The 22,484-nt window shown below is 42.1% G+C and overlaps 1 protein-coding gene across 1 annotated transcript in view; it reads left to right on the top strand.

Moving 5' to 3' along the window:
* Nucleotides 1–22,484, top strand: part of FRAS1 (Fraser extracellular matrix complex subunit 1) — a 446,248-nt gene that overhangs the window by 191,055 nt on the left and 232,709 nt on the right. Inside the window, exons 7-14 of the mRNA XM_082389317.1 lie at nucleotides 1,584–1,667; nucleotides 3,351–3,452; nucleotides 3,752–3,943; nucleotides 8,756–8,845; nucleotides 10,655–10,690; nucleotides 12,110–12,257; nucleotides 13,695–13,838; nucleotides 15,350–15,484. Coding sequence (XP_082245443.1) covers nucleotides 1,584–1,667; nucleotides 3,351–3,452; nucleotides 3,752–3,943; nucleotides 8,756–8,845; nucleotides 10,655–10,690; nucleotides 12,110–12,257; nucleotides 13,695–13,838; nucleotides 15,350–15,484 — 931 coding nt within the window. The remainder of the gene's footprint in view (nucleotides 1–1,583; nucleotides 1,668–3,350; nucleotides 3,453–3,751; nucleotides 3,944–8,755; nucleotides 8,846–10,654; nucleotides 10,691–12,109; nucleotides 12,258–13,694; nucleotides 13,839–15,349; nucleotides 15,485–22,484) is intronic.

Here is a 22,484-nt window from a genome sequence, read left to right as displayed (position 1 = left end):
CCATACCTCCCACTCTCCAGTTGACTCTGCCACTGTCCTTGGGTTTAGTCCATGCTGGTTAAGATAGATTCATACTACCTCTATATTTCTGTTCAAGATTTCTGATCATGACATTTGTCCCCTGTTTACTTAACATTGTAAAAGTTCATTGTTTACTTCCATAAACTGACTGAATAGTGAGTATGACATCAGATATACCTTTATTTTTACTTCCTCACTGAAATTTCATTAAACTCAAGAGTTCTGAGGTCAAGAAATGCTCAATGATTTCAACGCATGTCCAATTTTCACATACTCTATTGAACATCAGTGGTCATAATATTTTTACAGAATTATAAAGAAATAAGGTAACCTAAAGCAGAGAAAACAGTTGTCATGTGAATTCCAGTGATTCAGGTGTTTGAAATAAATTCCTATTAGATAGTAATGCATTAATCTAGCTGATCATATATAATTGGGTTAAAAAAGCCACTAAAGCATGACTGGAACTTTCCATGAAAAATTAAGGTTACTTGACACCCCTCTACACACATGTCCCAAAGTACACCAGCCTTCTTTTCTTGCTGAGTGAATTCCATAGCAACCATGATAATAAAATCTCATTCTCTGCTTTTTGTAAAAGAAAGTGCAGCTAACTGTTCAGGAGGTGTCTTCCGTATAAGATCTACCACTTCTAAGTCATTGAAACTTGGTTTATTCTAATCCTCCTTCTCTTGGCTTTAATTTGCCTACCTTCCTTCCATTCAAAAGGCTGTGGTGATGCCAAAGTGAGAAGCTGATTCTTTGGCATTAACGAGGAGATTGTTGCTGTGAAAATTCTTAGGGCAGCGGTGACAAAGGGTCTAATATTCTGGGGCTGCAGGTGGTAGAGCTGAAACTGTAGGAATAAGGTGGTAGGGGGTTCTTTGGGCATCTAGTGTTTGTCACCCACATTTCTCTTCACTGGCTTATTCCTAGATATCTAGGGGCATGACTGATTTTTTTTTCATGTTAAGGACCTCCTAATGCATATATATAAATGTGTGGATTCCCATAAAGATGCAAAAGAATAGTGAGGTAGTTTGTCAAGGGAGGGATACCTTCACTTTGAGATTAGCAGTGACTCAGCAGGAGGGTAAATGTTCTTAAGTTTTGAATGGTTGGTGCTCTGAAGTCCCTCTGCCAACCATTTACTATTACCAGGTCAGCTCTGTGACCTCGGACAAGTCACACAACCTCTCTGATCTTTACTTTTCTTGTTTGTGAAGGCGGGATAAGAGCATCTACTTTACAGGGTCATGTAAAACACTTAAAACAGTACCTGGCAAACACGAAGTACTATTATTATTGTTATTAGTTGTGCTTTTGTTTGTTCTTAGAAGTGGATGGGACTTGAGGAATGTGCAAACTTCTTAAGAGTCACACTGCCCTGAAAAGTGCTAATTCTTATCAAAGCACCAGGTGACTAATAAATATTAAATGAGAGGAAATTGCTGTTTCTGGATGCTTGAGGCACATGACTGAGTTGGCTGTGAGTGAAATTTTCCTACTGTTGTGGATTTTATTAACACCGCCTTTTGATGGCCTGTTTTTGGGGCGTTAAGGATGAAACCGTAGTCCGAGTCCCTGGAAAATGTTGCCCACAGTGCTCTTCGCGATCCTGCTCTGCAGCTGGCCGAGTTTACGAGGTAAGCTTTGATGTGCCCCATGTAGGTGCTTTGACATCCATTCTTACACATCTGCCCTCTGCCCTTCTAACCACCATACCTCCCCCACCCACATCTGACTCTTTGCCAGGATTAGTAACTCAGTTCATAAACGGCTTTTTTCTTCTCTTCATGGGAAGCCTTTGTGAAAAAATTAAATCGGAGGGGATTAGAAATACAAAAGAATGTGCTGTCAGGCAGCACCTGGCTCATGAACCTTGGTGAACTTAATGTTCACACATCTTGACGGGAAAAAAGACTATCATTGGTTACTGTCAGTTTACACTTATGTTGGAGTCTCTGGGAATGTCTGCCTGCTTTGGTTGGATTTTATGCACTGATATCAAGAGACAGTGTCCCCTTGCCTTACAGTGGGGTCGGGAGGATGGGAGTGGAAGGTGAGAGAGGGAAAAGGGCAAGAAACTGGGGATGGTGGAGCCTGAAAACTTGAAAGTACCACTGGGGCAGTCTAGCTAACTACCCAACACATAGTAGGTACTAAATAAAAGTAAGTGCAACAAATTGAATGAATGAATGTTCTGACTTGGGACTGCTTAGCTGAGCCAAAAGAAGGTTACATTATTCGAAAGTAAAGAATATATAAAAAATTAAGCCATCTGCTTCCCTTGTTTGCCTGTCATTCTAAGGAAAACCAAATAGAAATTGGGATTTTTGACTCTCAGTAGAGAATCTGGAACTGAGTATTAGGGGATGGATGACACAAATTCTAGATGGGTCCCTTGAAAGGTAAATGAAAATAACTAATGGGGAAAGGATTTTTGTATATACTAGATCTGTGCTGTCCAATACAATAGCCACATATGTGCTAGATTAATTTCTTCTGGAAGAGACAGCCTCTATACCTGTTATGGTGTCCTTGGCTGCAAGCAACAGAAATGCTCCTCTAAAAGTAGCTAAAATGAAACATTTATTATCTCATATAACAAGAAGCCCAGAGGTGGGACAGTTGCAGGGTTGATCAATCCAGGTCTCAATGATGTTGTCAAGGATTTTCACTCTTTTGATCTTTCCACCCTGCCATCCTCAGCATGTTGGCATTTGCTTTCTGTCTTGTCACCTCATGTCCCAGTGTGGCTTCCACAGCTTCAGGCAGCTCGTCCTCAACCAATCATGACTAAAGTCTGGTGGAAGAAAGGGGTGGGCTTTTCTTCTTTTATGGGGGAGAAGAGTCTTCTCCTCAACCTCTACTGCTCTAGCACACTTCCCCTGAGGTCCCCTCGGTTGGGACTGGGACAAAGTCTGTGCACTGGCTGCAAAGGGAAGCTGGGAACATGAGTATGTAGCAGTGAGAACTGGGTCTCCCAGCAAAGAAGAGCTAAAGAATGACCATCGAGTAGCCAGCAAACAGGGTCTTCCTATTAATCTTGATGTTCCAGGCCCTCTGTGTGCCTGGCAGAGAGCAGGCCCTCAAGGCATCTGTGGAATGAATATAGTTGGATGAAAACCAATCCAAAGTTCTCTTTGGACATTTATTGACTTTTTTTCTTGGAGCCTCTTGCTGCCTAAATGATATTATTTCTCAGGAGTACATTTGATATGGCTCAGTTAAAAACTATGATAAAAAATTGTGTCATGTGCCTTGTGTTTCTACTCGATATATGTGACATTTGATTTTCCACTTTTTTGTTTCTTTTCTTCACTCAGCATGGTGAGCAGTGGAGTGAAAACGTCTGCACCACGTGTATATGTGACCGGGGTGAGGTCAGGTGCCACAAACAGGCCTGCCCTCCATTAAGATGCGAAAAGGTATTTGAGAGTGTGTAGCTTGATTTTCGAACCTTTATTCGGGGTCATTTAGGAAATGCATTTCTTAGTCCAATGTGTCCTTTGAGGGAATCAAAGGTTTTTACGACGCTCGGAAGCAGGAAGGACCTGCTTCCCAGGGAGGAGGTGGAGGTGGAGGGGAACGTGCCTCAGCTGGGTTAGGTGGGGGAAGAAAACAGCACACAGAGTTGGTGTTTTATGTCCTTCTGCCCCATCAGATAGGATGTTTTCGCGCCCTCCTGACCACTGCCCTTTCCCCGCCATTCTCCCTGTTTCCTCAGGGTCAGAGAAGGGCTCAGCGTCATGGGCAATGCTGCGAGGACTGTGTGTCTCCTGCTGGAAGCTGCTCGCATGGGGGGCTTGTGCGGTACCAGGATGAAATATGGAAGGGCTCGGCCTGTGAGTTCTGCACGTGTGACCGGGGCCAAGTGACCTGCCGGACTGGGGAGTGTGCCAAAGTGGAGTGTGCCCGGGTAAGGAACGAAGGCATCTCCGTTTGGACTGTAATGCTGTCTCCGGCGGGATGGGTGGTCCCTCACCTGTCCCTTCCCTCTCGGCAGCAGAGGGGACAACCAGGTTGAACGCTCAATTTCAAGGAGGCTTTTAGCATGAGGATTCTGTGGTGTAAAGTAAATGCCACTCTTTGTTTAGACTGATTTGGAGCAGCCTCCTGGAGCTTTTAGCTCTCAGTGCATCTGGTCAGATAGGAAGCCCTGAGCCAGAGCCATGGACTGGAAGGGATGACATGGGACATTAGCCTATCAGTCAGCGCAGCTGGGCCTCATCGCTGGTGGCCGCCCAGCTTGCTCTGGTCGTGAAACAGAGTCCGCAGGTGCTCCGGTGGCCCGGCTTCTGTTGCAGGCCCCGCTGGCAGCGTTTAGCAGAGAGGAGAGCCAACACCTAGAGGCTGCTCCTGTGAATCGGGAAACAAAATGAAATGTGTTTTTTTGTTTGTTTTTTGTTTTTTTTGTTTTTTGTTTTTTTTTTGGCTGCGTTGGGTCTTCGTTGCTGCACACGGGCTTTCTCTAGTTGTGGTGAGGGGGGGCTACTCTTTGTTCTGGAGCACGGGCATCTCATTGCAGTGGCTTCTCTTGTTGGGGAGCACGGGCTCTAGGTGCACAGGCTTCAGTAGTTGTAGCACGTGGGCTCAGTAGTTGTGGCTCGTGGGCTCTAGAGCACAGGCTCAGTAGCTGTGGCGCACGGGCTTAGTTGCTCCGCGGCATGTGGGATCTTCCCGGACCAGGGCTCGAACCTGTGTCCCCTGCATTGGCAGGCAGATTCTTAACCACTGAGCCACCAGGGAAGTCCCTGAAATGTGTTTTTGTCTTTGTTTTTGTTTTAAAGAGACAGGGAGGGAGACCTCATAAATAATTAACTCTGTTGACCTCTATTGACTTCTGCTGTCTGCAGAATTTCTAGAATCTTCTAACAAAGTAGCCTCTGTTTGGACTATAGATGTATACCGTGGGGATATGGCTTTTTTTCCCCTTTGCACCCGATTTTGATCCGCTGCACAACAAACTGCTTCTAAAGCTGTCTCCTTCTCCCTCGCCACTCCTATCTGCCCCACCAGTTTCCCGCGGGGTTGTGAACTTGAGTCAATGAGGGAAACTTGGAAGATCTGAAGCGCTGGGTGTCTGTGAAGGCATTTTTCTTTCTACTTCTTCCCCCACGTCTCAGCTCCTCTTAACACGGTGCCCGAAGAGGAACAGCCATTCAAACAGGGCTGTCAGCGACAGAGTTCTTTTTCATGTTGCCTTCTACTTCTATGTCTTGGTAGAGCTGAGACACATTTAGGTAAAGAGGGTCTTGCTTTTTGCAGATTTATTTCCCTCCACATGCCTTTTCATTGCTTTTCTTTCTTTATGTCAGGGGAATCAGAATGGTTGGATGAAGATGAGAAAAACCCTAGTCAGGGCCCTTTTCTGTCTCCCTCGCTCCCGGGCTGAGGCTGAGCTTCCTGGCTTCGGCAGTCTGCCCAGAGGATGCTGGGTTATTTCCAAGGTTTTAATTTGTCTAATATCCCAGGGTTTATGGAAAATCTGGGAGAGGGATCCTGGTAGGGTGGGTCCTTTAGCCACCTATTTTCAGTCAGGTCTAAACAAAGAGTCTCAGGCACAGAAAATAATTTGACCCGCTATCCCCAGTGTAATATATTTCCAAGTACCTGCCAATCTTCCGTGGCTCCTGCCTTTGGTAGCAAAAGCCAGTTCCTGTCCTCTGATCTTAGGAAAATGGGGAGCAGCTGCTTAAGTGGAAAGGGCCTCAGTATTCCCCAAGTCACCCCGTAGCACCGTCTCGTCCCAACTCATCCTCCTCCCAGGCCTACCCATCTTCTCTTTTATGAATTGAGGACTTCTAATGCCTTTAGTCTATTTCTCCAGATCTTGAATCAACTAGCACGTACCCATATTTTGTTTTAAGGCACTGGGTTCTAAACTGGATACACTACCAGAGGTGAAATTTTAAGCAAAATTGAATCTTACACAAATATCCCTTAGCCTTCCTTCTGTGCCATACTTCTGTAAATAGCTCTGGCTAATGACCTTATGAAAGCCTGGGATACTAACTTCCTAACTTCTGCTTAGCTTGGAGATAAAAAGATGAATAAGGCACATTTTAATCTCAAGAGTTCCCAGGCTTTGGTGGAAGTCAGATAGCTAAACAGAAATTATAATCTGCAGTGGCATAAATGATTATGAATTAATATGAATTAAATGCATTAGGAGCACCTGGAGAAAATGACTAAACCTGCCAAGGGGAGCAGTGAAAGTATGCTACTAGTATTTTTATTCAATTCTACCCTACTTTCTGCCTTTTCTAAAATATATCAAGATCATGTGATTTCTAATCTTGCATACCAAAGGTGGAATAAGTCTGAGTGTGTCTACATCCACAAAGGTGCAGAAAAGTAAACCTCTAGAAAAAGAGGCAAAATTGTGCATCTGCACCATTGTAATAATTATTGCATTGTTATCAACAGCAGTGTTCCGAATTACACTGAAATCAGCAAACAGTTTTTCTTTGTTAAAAAAAGGAGAACATGGCATGACCCTTGTCTTTGATATATAAAACCAAATTCCTGGACTTTGGAACATAAATCAACAGTAGAATAGTGCAATATGATGATTTCCATGTGTTTCTATATTTAGTATTATCTTTGAGCATGAATTCAGATGAAGAAGTCAATTTACTTTTTTTTTTAAAAAAGGACCTCGCATTCATGTATGAGGGATAAAGTGATGGGGGGCATCAAAGCTTGTAGCAAAGTGCACGGAAGAGGGTAGGCATGCCGTAAATGTGAGGTGCCTTTCCTTTCTCCAGCAGAGGGAAATTCCCTCAAAAGAGTGTTTTCTTTTCCAATGGGCAGGTTAGTGGAATAACAGTCTTTCGTCTGATGGATGAATGTTGGTGTGATTCAGTGGAGAGGGGTTAGCAAATTCCATCTAGCCTAAGCAGCAGAATCCTCTTAGAAAGAAAAAAGTTAGCTTTGTTTCACAAAGCAATTTTTCTCAAAGCCAAAGTCAGATGCTAATTAGAGCAAGCTCCCCGCCACAGTGAACTGATGCAGTTTGGGGCATCCAGATGTCTATAAATAGCAAATCTATTTAGAAATTCCTACCTCACCAAAACTGCATCCTTGTTCCCCAGGAGCAGGGCTTGCTGTTATTTACAGCAGCATTTGAAGACTCAGAAAAGCTACCTTCTTTGCCTTATCCGGGTGATGCAGCCTCCATTTTCAGTTTTGTCTGTAGGTATTGTAGCAGGCACTCAAGAATCTCTCATGCATTTTGTCTTTAATAAAAGTACACATACTCTGTCTTGTTTCAAAACATTGTTTTAAGTGACTTAGATTACATGTTTATAAACCCCTTTATATGCTTTGAAAGCAAATTTCACTGTGTTTGTGGGTTAGGCCTTCACTACCAGCTGGTTTGTCACGTTTCTGCAAAACAATTTATATGTAAATACGTCTGCTCCTTACAGCACACTATGCTCTCCGTTGGCCTCTGACTGGCATGAAATTTTGAGGGACAGTGATCTATCTAACTCCCTCCTTTTTGAAATAACTTTTCAGATACTATAAAAAGTTACAGTCATTCATATATTTTTGTGTTTCTTTTAAAAGTGATCTTTTCCTTCATTAAAATAATACATATTCATTTTAGAAAATTGAAGACTCAAGAGAAATAGAAAAGAGACTTTAAAATCCATTCATGATGCTACAATTCAAAGACAACTGATGCTTTTATTTTATATTTTTCTTTAGTGCACAGCGTTTTTAAACATAAAATATTGTGATTATTCTGTTTATGCAATTTTACATTATTCCATTTTTACCTATGATGGCTTTTGCACTTCAACTGTAATATAAATCACAAATTAAATAATGTCTTCATGTAAAGAAACATCACCATCTTTTAGAAAGTAGATATATCTTTAGGAAGTGGAAAGTGCTTTAAAGAATACTCTTTAGCCTATAGATATTAGATGTTAGTATATGCATATGAAAAATTGTAAATAGAGGTTGTATTTTTAATAGCAGATTCCCTGAGAGGTAGGACTACAGTGAAATTATGTTTTCTAAGTTATAGAATTCAGAATTATTTAATTTTTTATAGTAAGCATTTATTATTTTGTGATAAAAATAAAAAATTTGAAATGATTGATGTTGGGAAGTTAAAATGATAACTTTGAAAGTTTAACATCTACCTTCCTAGTGTGGCATGTCTTTCCTTCCCCTTATAATTTTTTAAATAGTGATTATGTGAACTGGATAACAGTTTCAGAATATTGAATAGAAATTAGTTTTCTGCTGTTTAATTTATGCCCGAGACTTCGTCTGTGCACATAGGGATGTGTCTGATTTTGTATTCAGGGGAAAATGTTGGTTTGATTTGAGCACTGTTAATGAAACCAACTCACAAGTTCAAGCCTTGTATATTTAAGGTAGCCTGATCCTTTCCTGAAACTCATACTTTCCAAGACTATAACATTACTCTTGGCCATTCTTCTCCATGTGAATTCCCGGTCATGGGTAGGAAATCATGCACAAGTATCACCAGAACTGGAAAGCAAAAGCACTTGGAGGAAGGGGTGAGCTGTATTGACCAGGCTTTTCATAGGAAGATAGCACAGGGGAGGTGGAATAAGTCGTGGGCCAAAGGAGAGGGGTGGGTTCAGGTTTTTCATTCCAGTCAGGGAAATTCAGCCGCTTCGCAATTGAGCGCTGCTACCTGGAGATGTTAATTTGATATGTGCCTGTGCAACCCTTACTTCTACAGGGTGAAGAATTAATTCACTTAGATGGAAAATGCTGTCCTGAATGCGTTTCAAGGAATGGTTATTGTGTATATGAAGAAAATGCAGAATTTGTGAGTATCGGGCTAATAACCGAAGACTAACAAAAATTAATCATTCAAAACTAATTTAATGAGGGGGGCATTTCCTTCTCATTTCTTTTACCCATTCATTTGTTTAACGAACGTGATTGCACACCTACTATGTGCCAGGTATTGGAGATACAGAAGCCGACACAGCATGCAGAGTCCCTGCTCTCAGGGAGTTTCCGTTCTAGCGTGGGGACACACACAACAAACACACGTGTCAGGTGGTGATGGGTGCTGCCTGGAAAACAAGGCAGCTGGGGAGTAACTGAGGCAGGGAGGCGCTCTTTTACACCAGATGATGGGGGAAGTCTTCTCATGAGGAGGAATTTGAGCAAAACCTGAAGGAAGTGAGGGAGCGAGCCAGGGATATCTTGGGGGAGAAACATACCAGGAAGAGGGATCAGCAAATAAAAAAACCAGTGAAGCAGAAGTGTGCTTGGCATGTCCAAGAAAGTGAGTTTGGCTGGAGGCAAGGAATGAGGGAGAAAGGAGTTGAGGTGAGGTCCAGCAGGTAGCCTGGACCCTGGTTTTACCCTGATGCAGATGGGAGCTTCTGGGCAGTTTTGATCAGAGCAGTGCTGTGGTGGGGCTTACTTGCAAAAGGGTCACTTTTACTGCCACGTGGGCCAGTGACGGAGGGGGGCGAGAGTGGAAGTAGGTGGTCCATTTAGGTTTTTGCAATAGTCCAACTCTAAAACTCTATTAGCTAAAGCTTTATTTCTCCCTAAGTCTGTACTTTTTAAATTATATACCCCAAGGGAAAAATATTTATCTTAATCTCTTCAAGTTTGCTCTATTTATATAGCCCTTATTTTCCACATGGGGTCCTTGGAATGTTGATAAATTCAATGTGTTCTTAAAAGTATGCCAGTTGATCATAAGTACAGTTGCATCATTGACCAATCAAAAAGGGATTATAAGAATTAGGATAAGGTACTTTCATTTGTGAAGTGATTCCTACAACCTTTTTCCTTACGATCTGGGTAAACTGCATCTGTCAACCTGCCAGTTTTTTGTATAAGCTGGGCATGTAGTATTGCATAGGGTTAACATTCAGGCTCTAAGTTCAAATCCCTACTTTGCCACATACTGACTGTGACCTTGGGCAAGTTACTTAATCCTCAGTTATAGAGATAAAAATAGTACTTACCTCATTGGTCTATTGAGATGATATGTATAAACTTAGCACAATATCTGGCATATAAGAAAGCTTAAAAATGTGATCATTATTATGCTTATTATCATGCTGTTGGCATTGTTTGTTTCATATTGATATTTCATCATTTAGTCACCCTTGTTTCCTAAGAATTTAGGAGATTAAATTCTGTAAATATTGAATTCAAGTTTTCTCTCTCAATCACAGTATTAATTTCCCTGTCTATTTTTGGAGGTAAATTAAGCCAAATGGAATTAAACAAAAGCAAGTTGTTTTAAGTAAGCACAAATCCCCATGATGCTTCAGTACCGTATAAGTTTCAAGAATTTGCTCTTATAAGCTTAGATCTCTTGACTGCAAAGCCCTTCGTATTGAGGGGAATTGAAGCCAAATACCCCGGAACAACGTGAGAATAAGAATTCAAAAATACTCCCTAGGCATGTTGTCTTCACCTCATATTGGTATGCTTTTCTTGTTTCTGATATAGATAGATTTTATTTCTACTCATAACCAGTGAATGAAGTTGCTTGTTACTTGGGGAAGAATGGATATTTCCTAATGAAAAAATGAGAAGATCAGCCTAGTGGTGTTTTTAGTGGTATAATAATAAATATGTTTCTGTTTCTCTCTGTTCCTAGATGTCCTCAAATGCGAGTAAAGTTAAACATATTCCAGTAAGTATAGATTTTTAGCTTGTGCATGGATATGTATAGAATCATTTTAAGCAATTATTTGCATAAACTGTCCTGGGGAAACTTAGTGCCTTAGTATTTTTAACAGGCATATTTGATAACAATGTGGTCTGGGATTAAGAATTGTAATGATAACCAAGATTTGGATTTATTGAACTTATCCTCCTTTCTTTAGCTTATTTTTTTGCCCCACAAATGATAATTAACACTTCTCCAACTACAAGCTCCTACGCAGGTCCTTTCCCTTTCTTATGATGATTTTCTCCTCATTTTTTCTGGCCTGGAAAACTCAGTTTACCCATCAGCACAATTTCATGTACTGCGAAGCATTGAAGAGAGAGCTTTTTGGGTCTGGGGTGTGTTTGTTCCCCAGGCACTACTGAGTGTTCATTCTCTCTAAGTTGTTTGCAGGACAACGTTGTATGATTTCTTTTTAAGGGAAAGTGCAAGCGTGTTTGTTCACGTGAGCAAGCTTACAGTTTTTGAGGTTATAGAATAAGGGGGCCAGGAACCCAGTCTGCCTTGAAATGGAAGAAAAGCAATTCTACCTTCTCAAGATAATATTCCTCATTTTTCTAACACTGTCATTCACTGTTGCTAAATACTGTCACATTAATTGTTTGGAATGCTTAACATCAGCTGGCTTAACAAACATTTTATCAGAGCTTTATTTTCAAGTATGCTCTTTTATTCTCTTTTGTTTTACGTCTTTCATATCCCTAAACATTCTTGTAGGAACCTTTTCTCCTTTCTATCTCCAGGGTGAATAGGACAACGAGCAAAAAGGAATTGCTCTTTATAATTCACTTTGGACTCTCTGTCAAAGTACTAATGTTTATTACCATTGTTTGCTTGGCTGAAAAGAATATTCAGTGTGAGAAAGCCTATGGCACATCCACAGCCCACTAAAAGTGGGCATGCAAGAGCTGTCATTTTAAAAATACAATGACCCTACTGTTACTCTTACTGTAATAACGATAAGGAAATTCAGCGTTTTAAACAGATTCCTACTGTTATTATAAAGACTGTATTTAATGTACCTGCTAATCACTAGGTACATAGTAATCCCCTTTGTGTGTTTTTTTTTTTTGCTGAGATAGGTTGAGAAACAAGTGTTATATGCTTCTTGCTTATTCTGGAAGCTCCAGAATGCTTTCGCACTTTATCTTTCTGCCTGGGTTCTACATTAAAATAAACCAATTATAAACAAAGAAGGAGAGATACTATCCTTTTAGATTTAGAACTCTTCTACCACTGTCCTATTTTAGAGCTAGCTTTGAGTTAGGTTTGACAAGGAGCCTTCACCTTGTCTCTTATGGAAATTATACGTTCTCCACCAGTAAACTGTCTTCTGAATCTCTGTACTGTGGTAACAACGTCATTCTTTACCGTTTCCTGCAGGAGGGGGAGAAGTGGGAGGATGGCCCTTGCAAGCTGTGTGAGTGCCGGGGGGCTCAGGTAACGTGCTACGAGCCCTCTTGTCCTCCGTGTCCGGTAGCCACACTAGCTCAGGTGGTGAAGGGACAGTGCTGTCCGGATTGCACATCAGGTGGGTCCATGTCCAGTTTATTTCTGCTGAGATGTTTTTACTGCCAAAAAATTCAGAGAGATCTCCTCTCCTCCCACCCCTTGCTTCATTTTCTTTAGTCACCCACTGGGTTTGTTTGTTTGTTTATTCTTAATCTTTCTAACAAATGATGCTTTCTCCATGTATTTGCCAAACTACTGATTATGAGTATGTGACCTTGCACAAGTCATTGGTCCTCTCTGAATCTTAATTTTCTTGTTGATAAAACAGCCTTATCTACCTTGCAAAATTATTGTGAACATCAAATAACATAATATTTGACAACTTGTAAAAGCAAATATATGCATTAGGACTGTTCCATTGTTGAAGATAGAAGAAAAATTGCTGAAAGTTTGTTATGGACGTTCATTTCTTTAAGGTGAACTGTTAAACAGATGGCTTTTGGAGTTCTCAGATGGGTTTTTGAAGTTTAAAGACTCATTAATTTCTTCCAAAAGAAAATTTTATCTACTTGTTCTGCAACTCTGCCTCCAAATCACCTGGGGTTGAATTAGTTCCAGTTAATAATTGTTGGCAAGCACTAAAGTTGCTCTGGCTGAGCAGTAATTTGCCTATAAGCTCAGTCTCTCTTGGAGAAGTGGCATTTCCTTCTATTCATATTTCATAATTAATTGTTTTCATCCATGGGTTGCAGTTTTTCATATAGGCAGTTGCACTTGTTGTATTCAATGTATTCTGGCTAATCAGTGTTTCTGTGAAGAGTTTACCATGGGAAAAGAATAGCAACTTTAGGGTTTAATTATGTTACCTTCACTAAAGTGGCTCTCTGGGCTTTTCAAAACAAATATTTAGCATAATAGAGTGTCCCATACCTTGAAGATTAGGTCCTTGACAACTTCGAAAACTGAAAACGTCCTTTGCTGACAATTACCACTAAGTTTAGTGATGATCCCAATTACTGGGAATGAGATTTGAAATCTTGGAGAAAAAGAAGAAAACTGACTGTATTTTTTTAAGAAAATAATATCTATTTTTAAGCAGTGTAGGTTTTACGCCCTAACCTTTTATGCACATCAAAGGTTAAGAAGAACGTTTAAGAAATTATAAATTATTGAATCTGCTTAAATCATCTATTCAATATTATGGCACTAGTCATTCCTATTTCTAGAGGTATTCTAGGAGGTAGAAGCATTCAGTAGGGCTAGTTGGGTAAAGTTTTTAGCGTCTTCACTTTAAGGATACAGGAGACAGTGATGGTATTTCAGACAAGGAGCAATTCCTTGCAATCTTGCGTTGAAATCAGTTTTGCTATTTGGGGTCCTTTTTCATAGGGACCAGAGTTTTCTGTTCTCTGTGTTCTATACAGGTCCATATACCCCATAGATCCTTTGTTAGAAGGACGTAAGAAAAATCACATGGTCTTTACTGAGTTCTCCTCTCCTTTGGCCTTGATTGTAGTTCATTGCCACCCAGACTGCTTGACCTGCTCTCAGTCGCCAGACCACTGTGACCTCTGTCAGGACCCCACCAAGATGCTGCGGAACGGACGGTGTGTGCACAGCTGTGGTCTGGGATTTTACCAAGCCGGTGCTCTCTGTTTAGGTATGGCTCCAGGCAGACAGCCCAGAGGGAGACTGAGGCTCACTGGTGTCCAGGATGGGGTCATGGCGCAGGAAGTGAACAATTTCCAAAAACCATTAGAAGGGAGTAATGTCATCCGTAGGCTACTTGACCTCTCTACTTGCAAGTCTCTCTCTTCTAACGTTTGATGGGTGTTTCCAGGCTTACCGGGGAGGTAGATGATGGGGCAGTCAGATGCTTACTAGGTAGTCATGGCTGGATTTTTCACTTTTGAAAACGTTCAAGGATAGTCATTGGGATGCTCGGTGTCAGTTATTAAAACCCTCATATAGGGACTCCCCTGGTGGTCCGGTGGTTAAAACTTCACCTTCCAATGCAGGGGGTGCGGGTTCGATCCCTGGTCAGGGAGCTAGGATCCCACATGCCTCGCAGCCAAAAAACCAAATCCTAAAACGGAAGCAATATTGTAACAAATTCAATAAAGACTTTAAAAATGGTTCACATCAAAAAATCTTAAAAAAAAAATCCCTCCTATAATCCAAGATAGAACTTTAGAGTTGACATGAACCTTCGAGATGACTTCTGAGAACTTTCTCATTTTGCAGATGGGAAATCTATGGGCCAGAGAATTAGCTGGCTTGCTTAATATCACACAGATAGTTGGTAACAGAGCTTATCTCTTGTGGGTTACCAGAGGATCCAGAATGGGTTCATGTGCAATCAGAATTCTTATAGTACATCTGGGAGGGAGCTCGTACCTGGGAGAATTTGGCTTGGTTGAGGCCAAATCATAGTTACTTCTTCTCCTATCTCTGACTCGTGGGGTTAATTATCCATTTAAGAGTGTGTAGGTTCATATCCTGGCTGTGAGTATAACCTCTCTGTGCCTCAGTATTCTTGCCTGTAAAGTGGGGTAATACCGGTACCTTCCTCAGGAGGGTCTTGTGAGGATTACACGTGTCAATACATGTAAAGTGCCTAGAATAGTGTCTAGGATGTAGTCAGGCCTCAATAAAAATCAACCACTTTTATTATTTTTGTGATTATTCACTCCTCCCTACTCTTTCTCCTGATTCATAATATTCAGCCTTTTGGGAAGTTATTTATATCTCTGCCATAAGGGATATTCTTGTAAAATGGTTGAATGAGAAAGATATTGGGGGCAACTGGATAAGGAGAAAAGAGCATAGACCCCTGAGCCTAACTGCCTGGCTTCCAATGCCAGCTTCATGTGACCTTGACCCCGAGCAGGTTACATAACCTCTATGAGCATTAACATTGGGATTAACACTCTCTACCTCGTAGAGTTGTTGTGAAGATTAAATGTATTCATATATGTAAAGCACTTTGCACAGTGCCTGGCGTGAAGTATGTGCTACATAAATGAAGGCTCTAGAGTTATTTTCCTGCCTGTTTTGTTCTCTGTGTCTCCAGAGCCTCAGAATTGGGCTGTGTAGGAATCGGCACTGGGGTGGTGCCCTTGAACTAATCAGAGATTCCATTCCTCTTCCTCCCAACCTTGTCCGAGTCAGCCTGCCAGCCTCAGTGTTCCGTGTGCACCAGTGGGCTAGAGTGCTCGTCCTGCCGGCCTCCCCTGCTGATGCAGCATGGCCAGTGCGTGTCCGCCTGTGGGAACGGCTTCTACCAAGACCGCCACTCCTGTGCAGGTAATCACTGACTGGGCCACGGTCGGCCGGGCCACTGAGAAAGCCATCCCCTGCCCCCAAGCCATCTGGGGCCACCCAGAGCTGTAAGCGACTGTAGGCTCCTTTCTTGCATGTCCTTGGTTAGATTTTTAGAAAAATCATTTGGAGGGAAAGTGGTGAAAGGGAACAAGTGTATGGTATTCATCAGGTGTGCAGGCCGAATGAGCTCCAAGGTCAGGTGAAGGTCCTCTGTGGAGGAGGCTGCTGGCCGTCTCCACTCCAGCTCGTGGTCATAGACAGAGTCCACGGGACTGTGGAAACCATCCTGAGAGGAAACACTGGTACTGTGCATGCCATGCGGATGTGAGGAGAGCGGGGCCTGGGGCCAGTCACATTATAGATCTCTTTGAGATCTGTAAGAATTCTTCTGTATTTCTGTATCCCCAACGTCAAGGGCTGCACAAAGAGTTCAGATTTGTGCAGCGTTTGTTGAGCAACTGTTTGAGGAATGAAAGAATGTCCTACCCCTTGGTGATCCTGAAGGACCAGTGTTTCAACAGAAGTCTCAGCTATAAAAGAGAAAAGAACCCTTAATGTTTATTACAATCATGTTCTGTTTACCTGTTATTTTAGAAGGGGCTCAAAGTGGGTGCATGCACTTTTATAAGTGTCTAATGGTTTGGCAATTTAGGTAAACTGCTGAAATTTCAATTTGATGAAATTATTGAATGTATTCTTTACTCCTTTCTTTTTTTTTAATTAATTAATTAATTTATTTATTTATTTATTTTTGGGCTGTGTTGGGTCTTCGTTTCTGTGCGAGGGCTTTCTCTAGTTGGGGCAAGCGGGGGCTACTCTTCATCGCGGTGCGCGGGCCTCTCACTGTCGCGGCCTCTCTTGTTGCGGAGCACAGGCTCCAGACGCGCAGGCTCAGTAGTTGTGGCTCACGGGCCTAGTTGCTCCGCGGCATGTGGGATCTTCCCAGACCAGGGCTCGAACCCGTGTCCCCTGCATTGGCAGGCAGATTCTCAACCACTGCGCCACCAGGGAAGCCCTACTCCTTTCTTCTATCCCATCAAAGAGACCTCCTGCTAGCACTCCTGCGACAGATTTGCTTTTGAAAGAGAATTAATTCCCTGTGGATTTTATTCTTCCCTCCATACCACCTCCACCCCTACCACATGTCCCACCTACATGTTTACTTTTTTTTCTTTTTTGGCCACTTTTCTTTCTCCCAAGCCCAGTGTTTTAACTGGTGATGTTAATGCTGTTTCAGGGCACTTTGAAACGGGTAATGTTTCATTTGATTACTGGTTTACGTAGCTGACTGCTTCCACATTCCATTCACATACCCATACACAAATGCCTTAGTAGAAAGTTGCTGGGAAAATTTGTTCATGCTCCCTCCAGGGAATTAAACCAATTTGCTTTAGTTCAGCCTGGTTGCATTTTTATACATAAAATGAGAAGAAAAAAGAGAGCAAGGGGAGAGAGAGAAGAGGAGAAGGAGAATGATCTTAAAAATTAAAGATAAACTTGTGATCAATTTCCATATACTGTTTCGATGCTGAGATTGCACAAATAATCTTTCCTTATAAATAAGCTTTCTCGTTGTCGGAATTATTTGAAATATTTGTGCTTGCACCATTTTTGGTGACTTTTCACCTTAGAAATCGGTCAGTCAACCAGCGCTCTTCCAGAAAGTGCTAAACTTTTCAAAATGAGCCTGCCATTTTATGATAACAACAGGTTTTGCTGGACTGATTCCTCCTGGCAGGGTCATTTATGTTCTGGCTGGCATCAATTGGCACTTTACTGACCCATCAAAACCGAAAAGAAAGTGAACACTGTGCTGAGGAAACTCATTACCAGAAATTACCTGATTAATATTCATGCTCGCCATGTTGAATATAAGGCGGAGTGAGAAATTTGGGGCAGAGCCAATTGGCACGTAGACACAGTGATTCTTCAATGAAAGGGTAGGAGCAGGTAAACCAGGGAGGGGTGAAAGAAGGCCCTGAGTCCTGCCAGAGAACTGCATCCTTAGGGGCCTTTGTCACTGCCACGCTTCCCTTGAGTTTTGTGGTGTATACACACACATATACATATGCTTACAAACGTGTACACATGTGTGCATATATTAATATTATTGTTATAATCTTGTGCTTGATTCAACTGAATAGCATTGTAAATATAGATCACATTTTGTGTCCCATACCAGTCACTGCTTCATTTCCTCTGCCCTCCCCAACTTGAGAGTTTGACGCTTTGATCACTTTCCCTGAAGGATCAGCACCACCCAGTTTTTATACCAGTCTAAATCGGAGACAGGCAATGTGTAAGTTGCCTCTTCCCTACAGCAGGGAGGGCCAAGGAGCAGTCACCCTCTTAATGCCTAGAACTCACTTTTAGGCCTGGCTCTCAGGCTTCTGCCTTAACCCCTAGGCTTCTTTTGCCACCACCTGGATCTGGTCCAACATTCCTTCTTGACCCCATGGACGCTAGGTCCTAGAACTGGGGTTCTCCTTTCGTTCCTGCCACCTGTCCTGTGGTGACCCTTTTCTAGGAATTAACAGCCCATCTCTTAACCCCAACCTGATGGCCAAGCTTGACCCATGTATGGATGTTCTTTGTCCCACCCCCCAACACCACGTGACCTTGCACCCTTCCCCCATGGCTCTTAGGTACCACTTGTCCTGGACTTACTGTATTCTGTCTACCAGAGTGGTGGTTTCATTACCTCTTCTTAGAAACCTTGGTATTAAATCTAAATCTAGATCTAGACTGAGCTCGCCCATCCTGAGAACATTCTTCCTTGCCTGTCTTGCTCCTCTTTTCAATCAACCTCTGTTTCACTCTGGTGGGACTATTGAACTGTACACACAAATCATAGATATAAAAGCCCATAAGAAGAAAAGTTAAAACAACCAAACTAACACACACCGTGCAAGATTAGTTTAAAATGAGTAGCTCAAGACTGTAGACCTTGAGTTGAGAAAGAGCAGAATTTAGCCAGTTTTTATATGTGTATCAGTGTTTGCTTTGTCTACTTAAAACTTCCAGTGTTCGCAAAAGTTTGAGGATGGAGCTGTGTGTACCCATGGCAGGTGCTGCCTTCATACTGCAGACCCAGAGATGGGCGGGAGGGTGATACAGTGCTCGAGACCGTAGGCTCAAGAGCCAAACCACCTGGATGCCAGTCTTGGCTCTGTGACTTCAAACAGCCTATTCTTTAACTTTGTGCTTCAATTGCCTACGGCTGAAGCAGGGACAGTGATATCTGCCATATACCATTGTCGTGCAGATTGAATGAGTGAATTCACACATGTCGTTTAGGATGGCGCCTGGCACCTGTAAGCCCTCCATGTATGTTAGGAGACTTGGATTTTTGCTTCCCATCGTCCTTTCCTGTTCCCTGTCCCCCACTCCTCCATTCATTCTCTATTGACCATTGCTCGAGATCCTGAGAATATGAAGAGAAGAGTCCATGTTTGCCTGTAGTGAGCTGGTAATCAAGGCAGGGTTAGCTGCTGCTTACAGAGATGTGAAAAAATAAAAATACAAACATAAAAACTTCTGCAGCTTATTCTATATCTGATTGTTGTGTGGTCTTAGATTTTGAAACTTAAAGAATCAAGCAACTGAACATTTTTTAGGTTTGTGTGAGTTGAATCTCAACTCTACCACTTACTGCTGTATGGCTTTGGGCAAGTCATTTAACCACTTTAAGCCTCAGTTTCCGCCACTGTAAAATGGGGATAATATTATCTACTTTAAGCCATTAATATGAAGGTTAGAAAAGATGTTTGAAAATGTAAATATATTATGACTGACACATAGTATGTGGACAATAAAAGGCAGCTATTGTCATTATCAAATCTGTACCTTTATTTTTCAATTTATGCAAATGAAAATCAAATAGCTTGCATTAGTAAACAAAGGGTTTTGTGCCATTTGTGTCTGATTTTAAACAACTTTTATATATTATGGAGAAGTAAATATAATATAGAGAACGGTTTACTGTATTCATCACAAGTTGAGATCATTTTATTTTCTTTAAATGCTTCGATTAAATGATGAGAATCTGGAATGATTTGTTTCTTAGCCAACATTAAGGTACATTTAGAAGGAAAACTTATGATAAGAAAACCTGTAAAATTTACATATAGGATGCTGACCTGGCTGAGATTTAAAAGTTGTAATTTGAACAGAAGAATTTGTAAAGTTAATTATTTGTTGGAATTTTGTTTGACTGGAGCAGCCCAACCATTTGTGGACGTGAAGCGCTGACCCCTTGCAGCCAGGCCCAAAGCAGTACTTGCTGGGTCTCAGCATTATATTCTGCTTGTGGCTGAGCCCAGCCTGGCCGTGCCCAGGAAGAACCTCTTGGCAAAGGCATTTATGAAACTGATGTTCTGCAAGCCTCAAGGAAACAGGAGCCCTCCTTGTTCTGTTGGAATAGCCACTGTCAAGCTGGTTTCTTCCATGGCCCCTCCAACATCCCCCAGAGCTGGAGGGTCAGTCCCAATTTCACTGCCAGATCACATATTCAGTCTGGGGGCCCAGCACAGCCTACGAGTCTGCCTTTGCCCATTTTGTTTTGCCCTTTAAATCTTACGCATGTTCAAACCTCTGGTATTCAACAGCAATTATCGTGTCTCACTTAATTGCTGCGTGTCTTGTAAAGGGGACTTATTGCTTCAAGTGATATTCCCATCTCCTTCATTCTGTTCATGCGACGAATATTTGTTGAGGCTCTTCCACGTCCCAGGCGCTGGGATACTGCAGTGAACTGACAGAAAACTGCCCTGTGGTTCAGGAACTTAACGTTCTCAATGGGAGAAGAGTGTCAGTAAATAAGCAAATAAATAAGATCATTTCAAATAGTTACCATTATATGAATTCATTACCTTCAGTGCTATAAAGACAGTTTAAAAGGTCTATTATAGGAAGTGACTGATTACTGAGGCAGGGACATGTCTTATCCTTCTGAATTCCCCACAGTGCTGAGCACATATAAGGCCCTCTGGAACAACTTTTGATTGAAAAAAGTGTGACTTAAACCACTGCACAAAGGAGAAAGCATAGGATTGTACAGGCATGCCTAGACTCTGGCTTCCTGGTGACCCGATTTCCATTTAGCTTCTATTATTTACTCCCTGTCAGCAATTCCTGGCTACCTGTGGCCTCAGGAAAATTACAAATCTTATTTTTCCCACCCTTCTTTTTCTTGTCTTTACTTACCTCCTCTCTAAGATACCTGGGTGCCTTATGAGTGCTGAAACAGTGATTCTTCTTAAAAAAAACCTGTCACTGGAACTTGGGAAGTATCCACGGGGTGTTTTAAGCCATTCAGAAGGGAGGACAACAGGAGTGCCCTCCTAGAATGTTCGTTCCCTGAGTAAACTAGGCCCAGTGAAGCAGGTGACAATCGTATTCCAAATCCCCTCCCTCTCTGGACATTCTCGAAAAGGATAAATAGAGAGAGGAAGGAAAAAGCAGCTGGTGGTGTTTTGCCTGGTGGGCCTCTGCTCTAGCAGGCAACTGGCTGTGTTTGGCATTCGTGCTGCTCATTGGACCCTTGCCGCGTATGCCAAAGGCAGATGACAGAACAGAAGTATCACATACCAGCCGAGAAAGCCGGCCACAAGTGCAAGGGAGTTGATCTTCCAGACAGATCCCATTCTTCCTGACAAATCTGAACCCCCAAATATTTCAGCTATGGATTACAAAGTAGTGACAAGTCTTCTGGCTTTCTGCCCAGTTCTTAGCGTTCTCAGTTATTTTAGCTAGACCGTGTGGCGTACATTTGTACATTCTTTCTCTCTTTTCCCCATTCCCCACCCAGCACCCTCCCTGCTCTGCCCTCCCCTCCCTTTTTTATGCTGCCCGCAGATTACCCAGCACCTCCATGCTAATCACTGCCCAGATCTGAGCAGGCTGTGCCAGTGCGGCCAGGAAGTCTGGGAACTCGCCCATCAAAAGCCTGGTTTGGGCTGGTGGTCCCTCCTTTGGGTCTTTAGCTTCTATAGACAAGTAGACTCAAGGTATCACTGGAAAAATCGATAGCCATTTAATTAACACGAGCTGAGGAAAACCCCAGGGAGTCCAAGCAGCTGAGAGTTGCCAATGGTCACAGTGGGTGAGTGGAATCTGAGAATTCTGTTTGGCTTTCAGGCTCAGCCTAGGTGGTCACCGCATTTGAAAACCCTCAGGGTGTGCTGTGTTGTAGATTTAGGAGTATAGGTAGAGGGGCAGCAGACAGAACGGATAACCTGAGGAGTGTTCCTGGTGAGCTGAATGTCTGCCTTTATCCTCTCACCTATGTACCTTTGAAAAGCTCACCTGCTTGTAAATCTCTCTCCATGTGGACCTGCCAAAGCCTCCGTCAGCTGGGAAGTTGTTCCTTCGGTTCAAGCTCTCTGTCTACAGAAGACCCTGCTAAAAATTCAAATATGTTACCAAGACAAGCATATCATTCAGCTGTATCACAAATGTGGTTAATAGATTAACTAGCTATTTTCCCAGCACCTGGCTTAGGGAAAAGTACTATATGCTTTTTTTTTTCTCCTTTAGAAATTTTTTCCCCTAAGTACCAAATGAATTCATCTAATAAAGTCATTAAAATTCAAGGCGCATAAAATCAGTGAAAATCCCTGACTCGAGCTCTCCTAAATCATGGCTGTTGGTATTTTGGTGAATGTCTTCCTAATTTATGTAGTGTGTGTGTGTGTGTGTGTGTGTGTGTGTGTGTGTGTGTGTGTTGTGCACACAGACACATATAGATGCATTTATTTTTCAAAAGTAAAATCACACTCCATATATAGTTTTATTGCCTGTTTTCCCCATGTTATTTATTATCCTTCTACAACATCTTTTTAAAGCTGTTGTATAATTTTCCATCTGTGGCTGTGCAAGAATTCATTTAGCCAATCCTCTGTTTGACATTTCTTCCTCATTTTTCCATGATCATAAATAACCACGATGTAAACATTTTTAATAGAAATTGTGGTAAATATGT

The sequence above is a fragment of the Balaenoptera borealis genome (assembly GCF_965194805.1).
Source record: "Balaenoptera borealis genome assembly, chromosome: 4".
In the NCBI taxonomy this organism is placed as follows: domain Eukaryota; kingdom Metazoa; phylum Chordata; class Mammalia; order Artiodactyla; family Balaenopteridae; genus Balaenoptera; species Balaenoptera borealis.
Note: the sequence above shows the minus strand (reverse complement) of the source record. Positions and strands in the feature narration are given on the sequence as shown.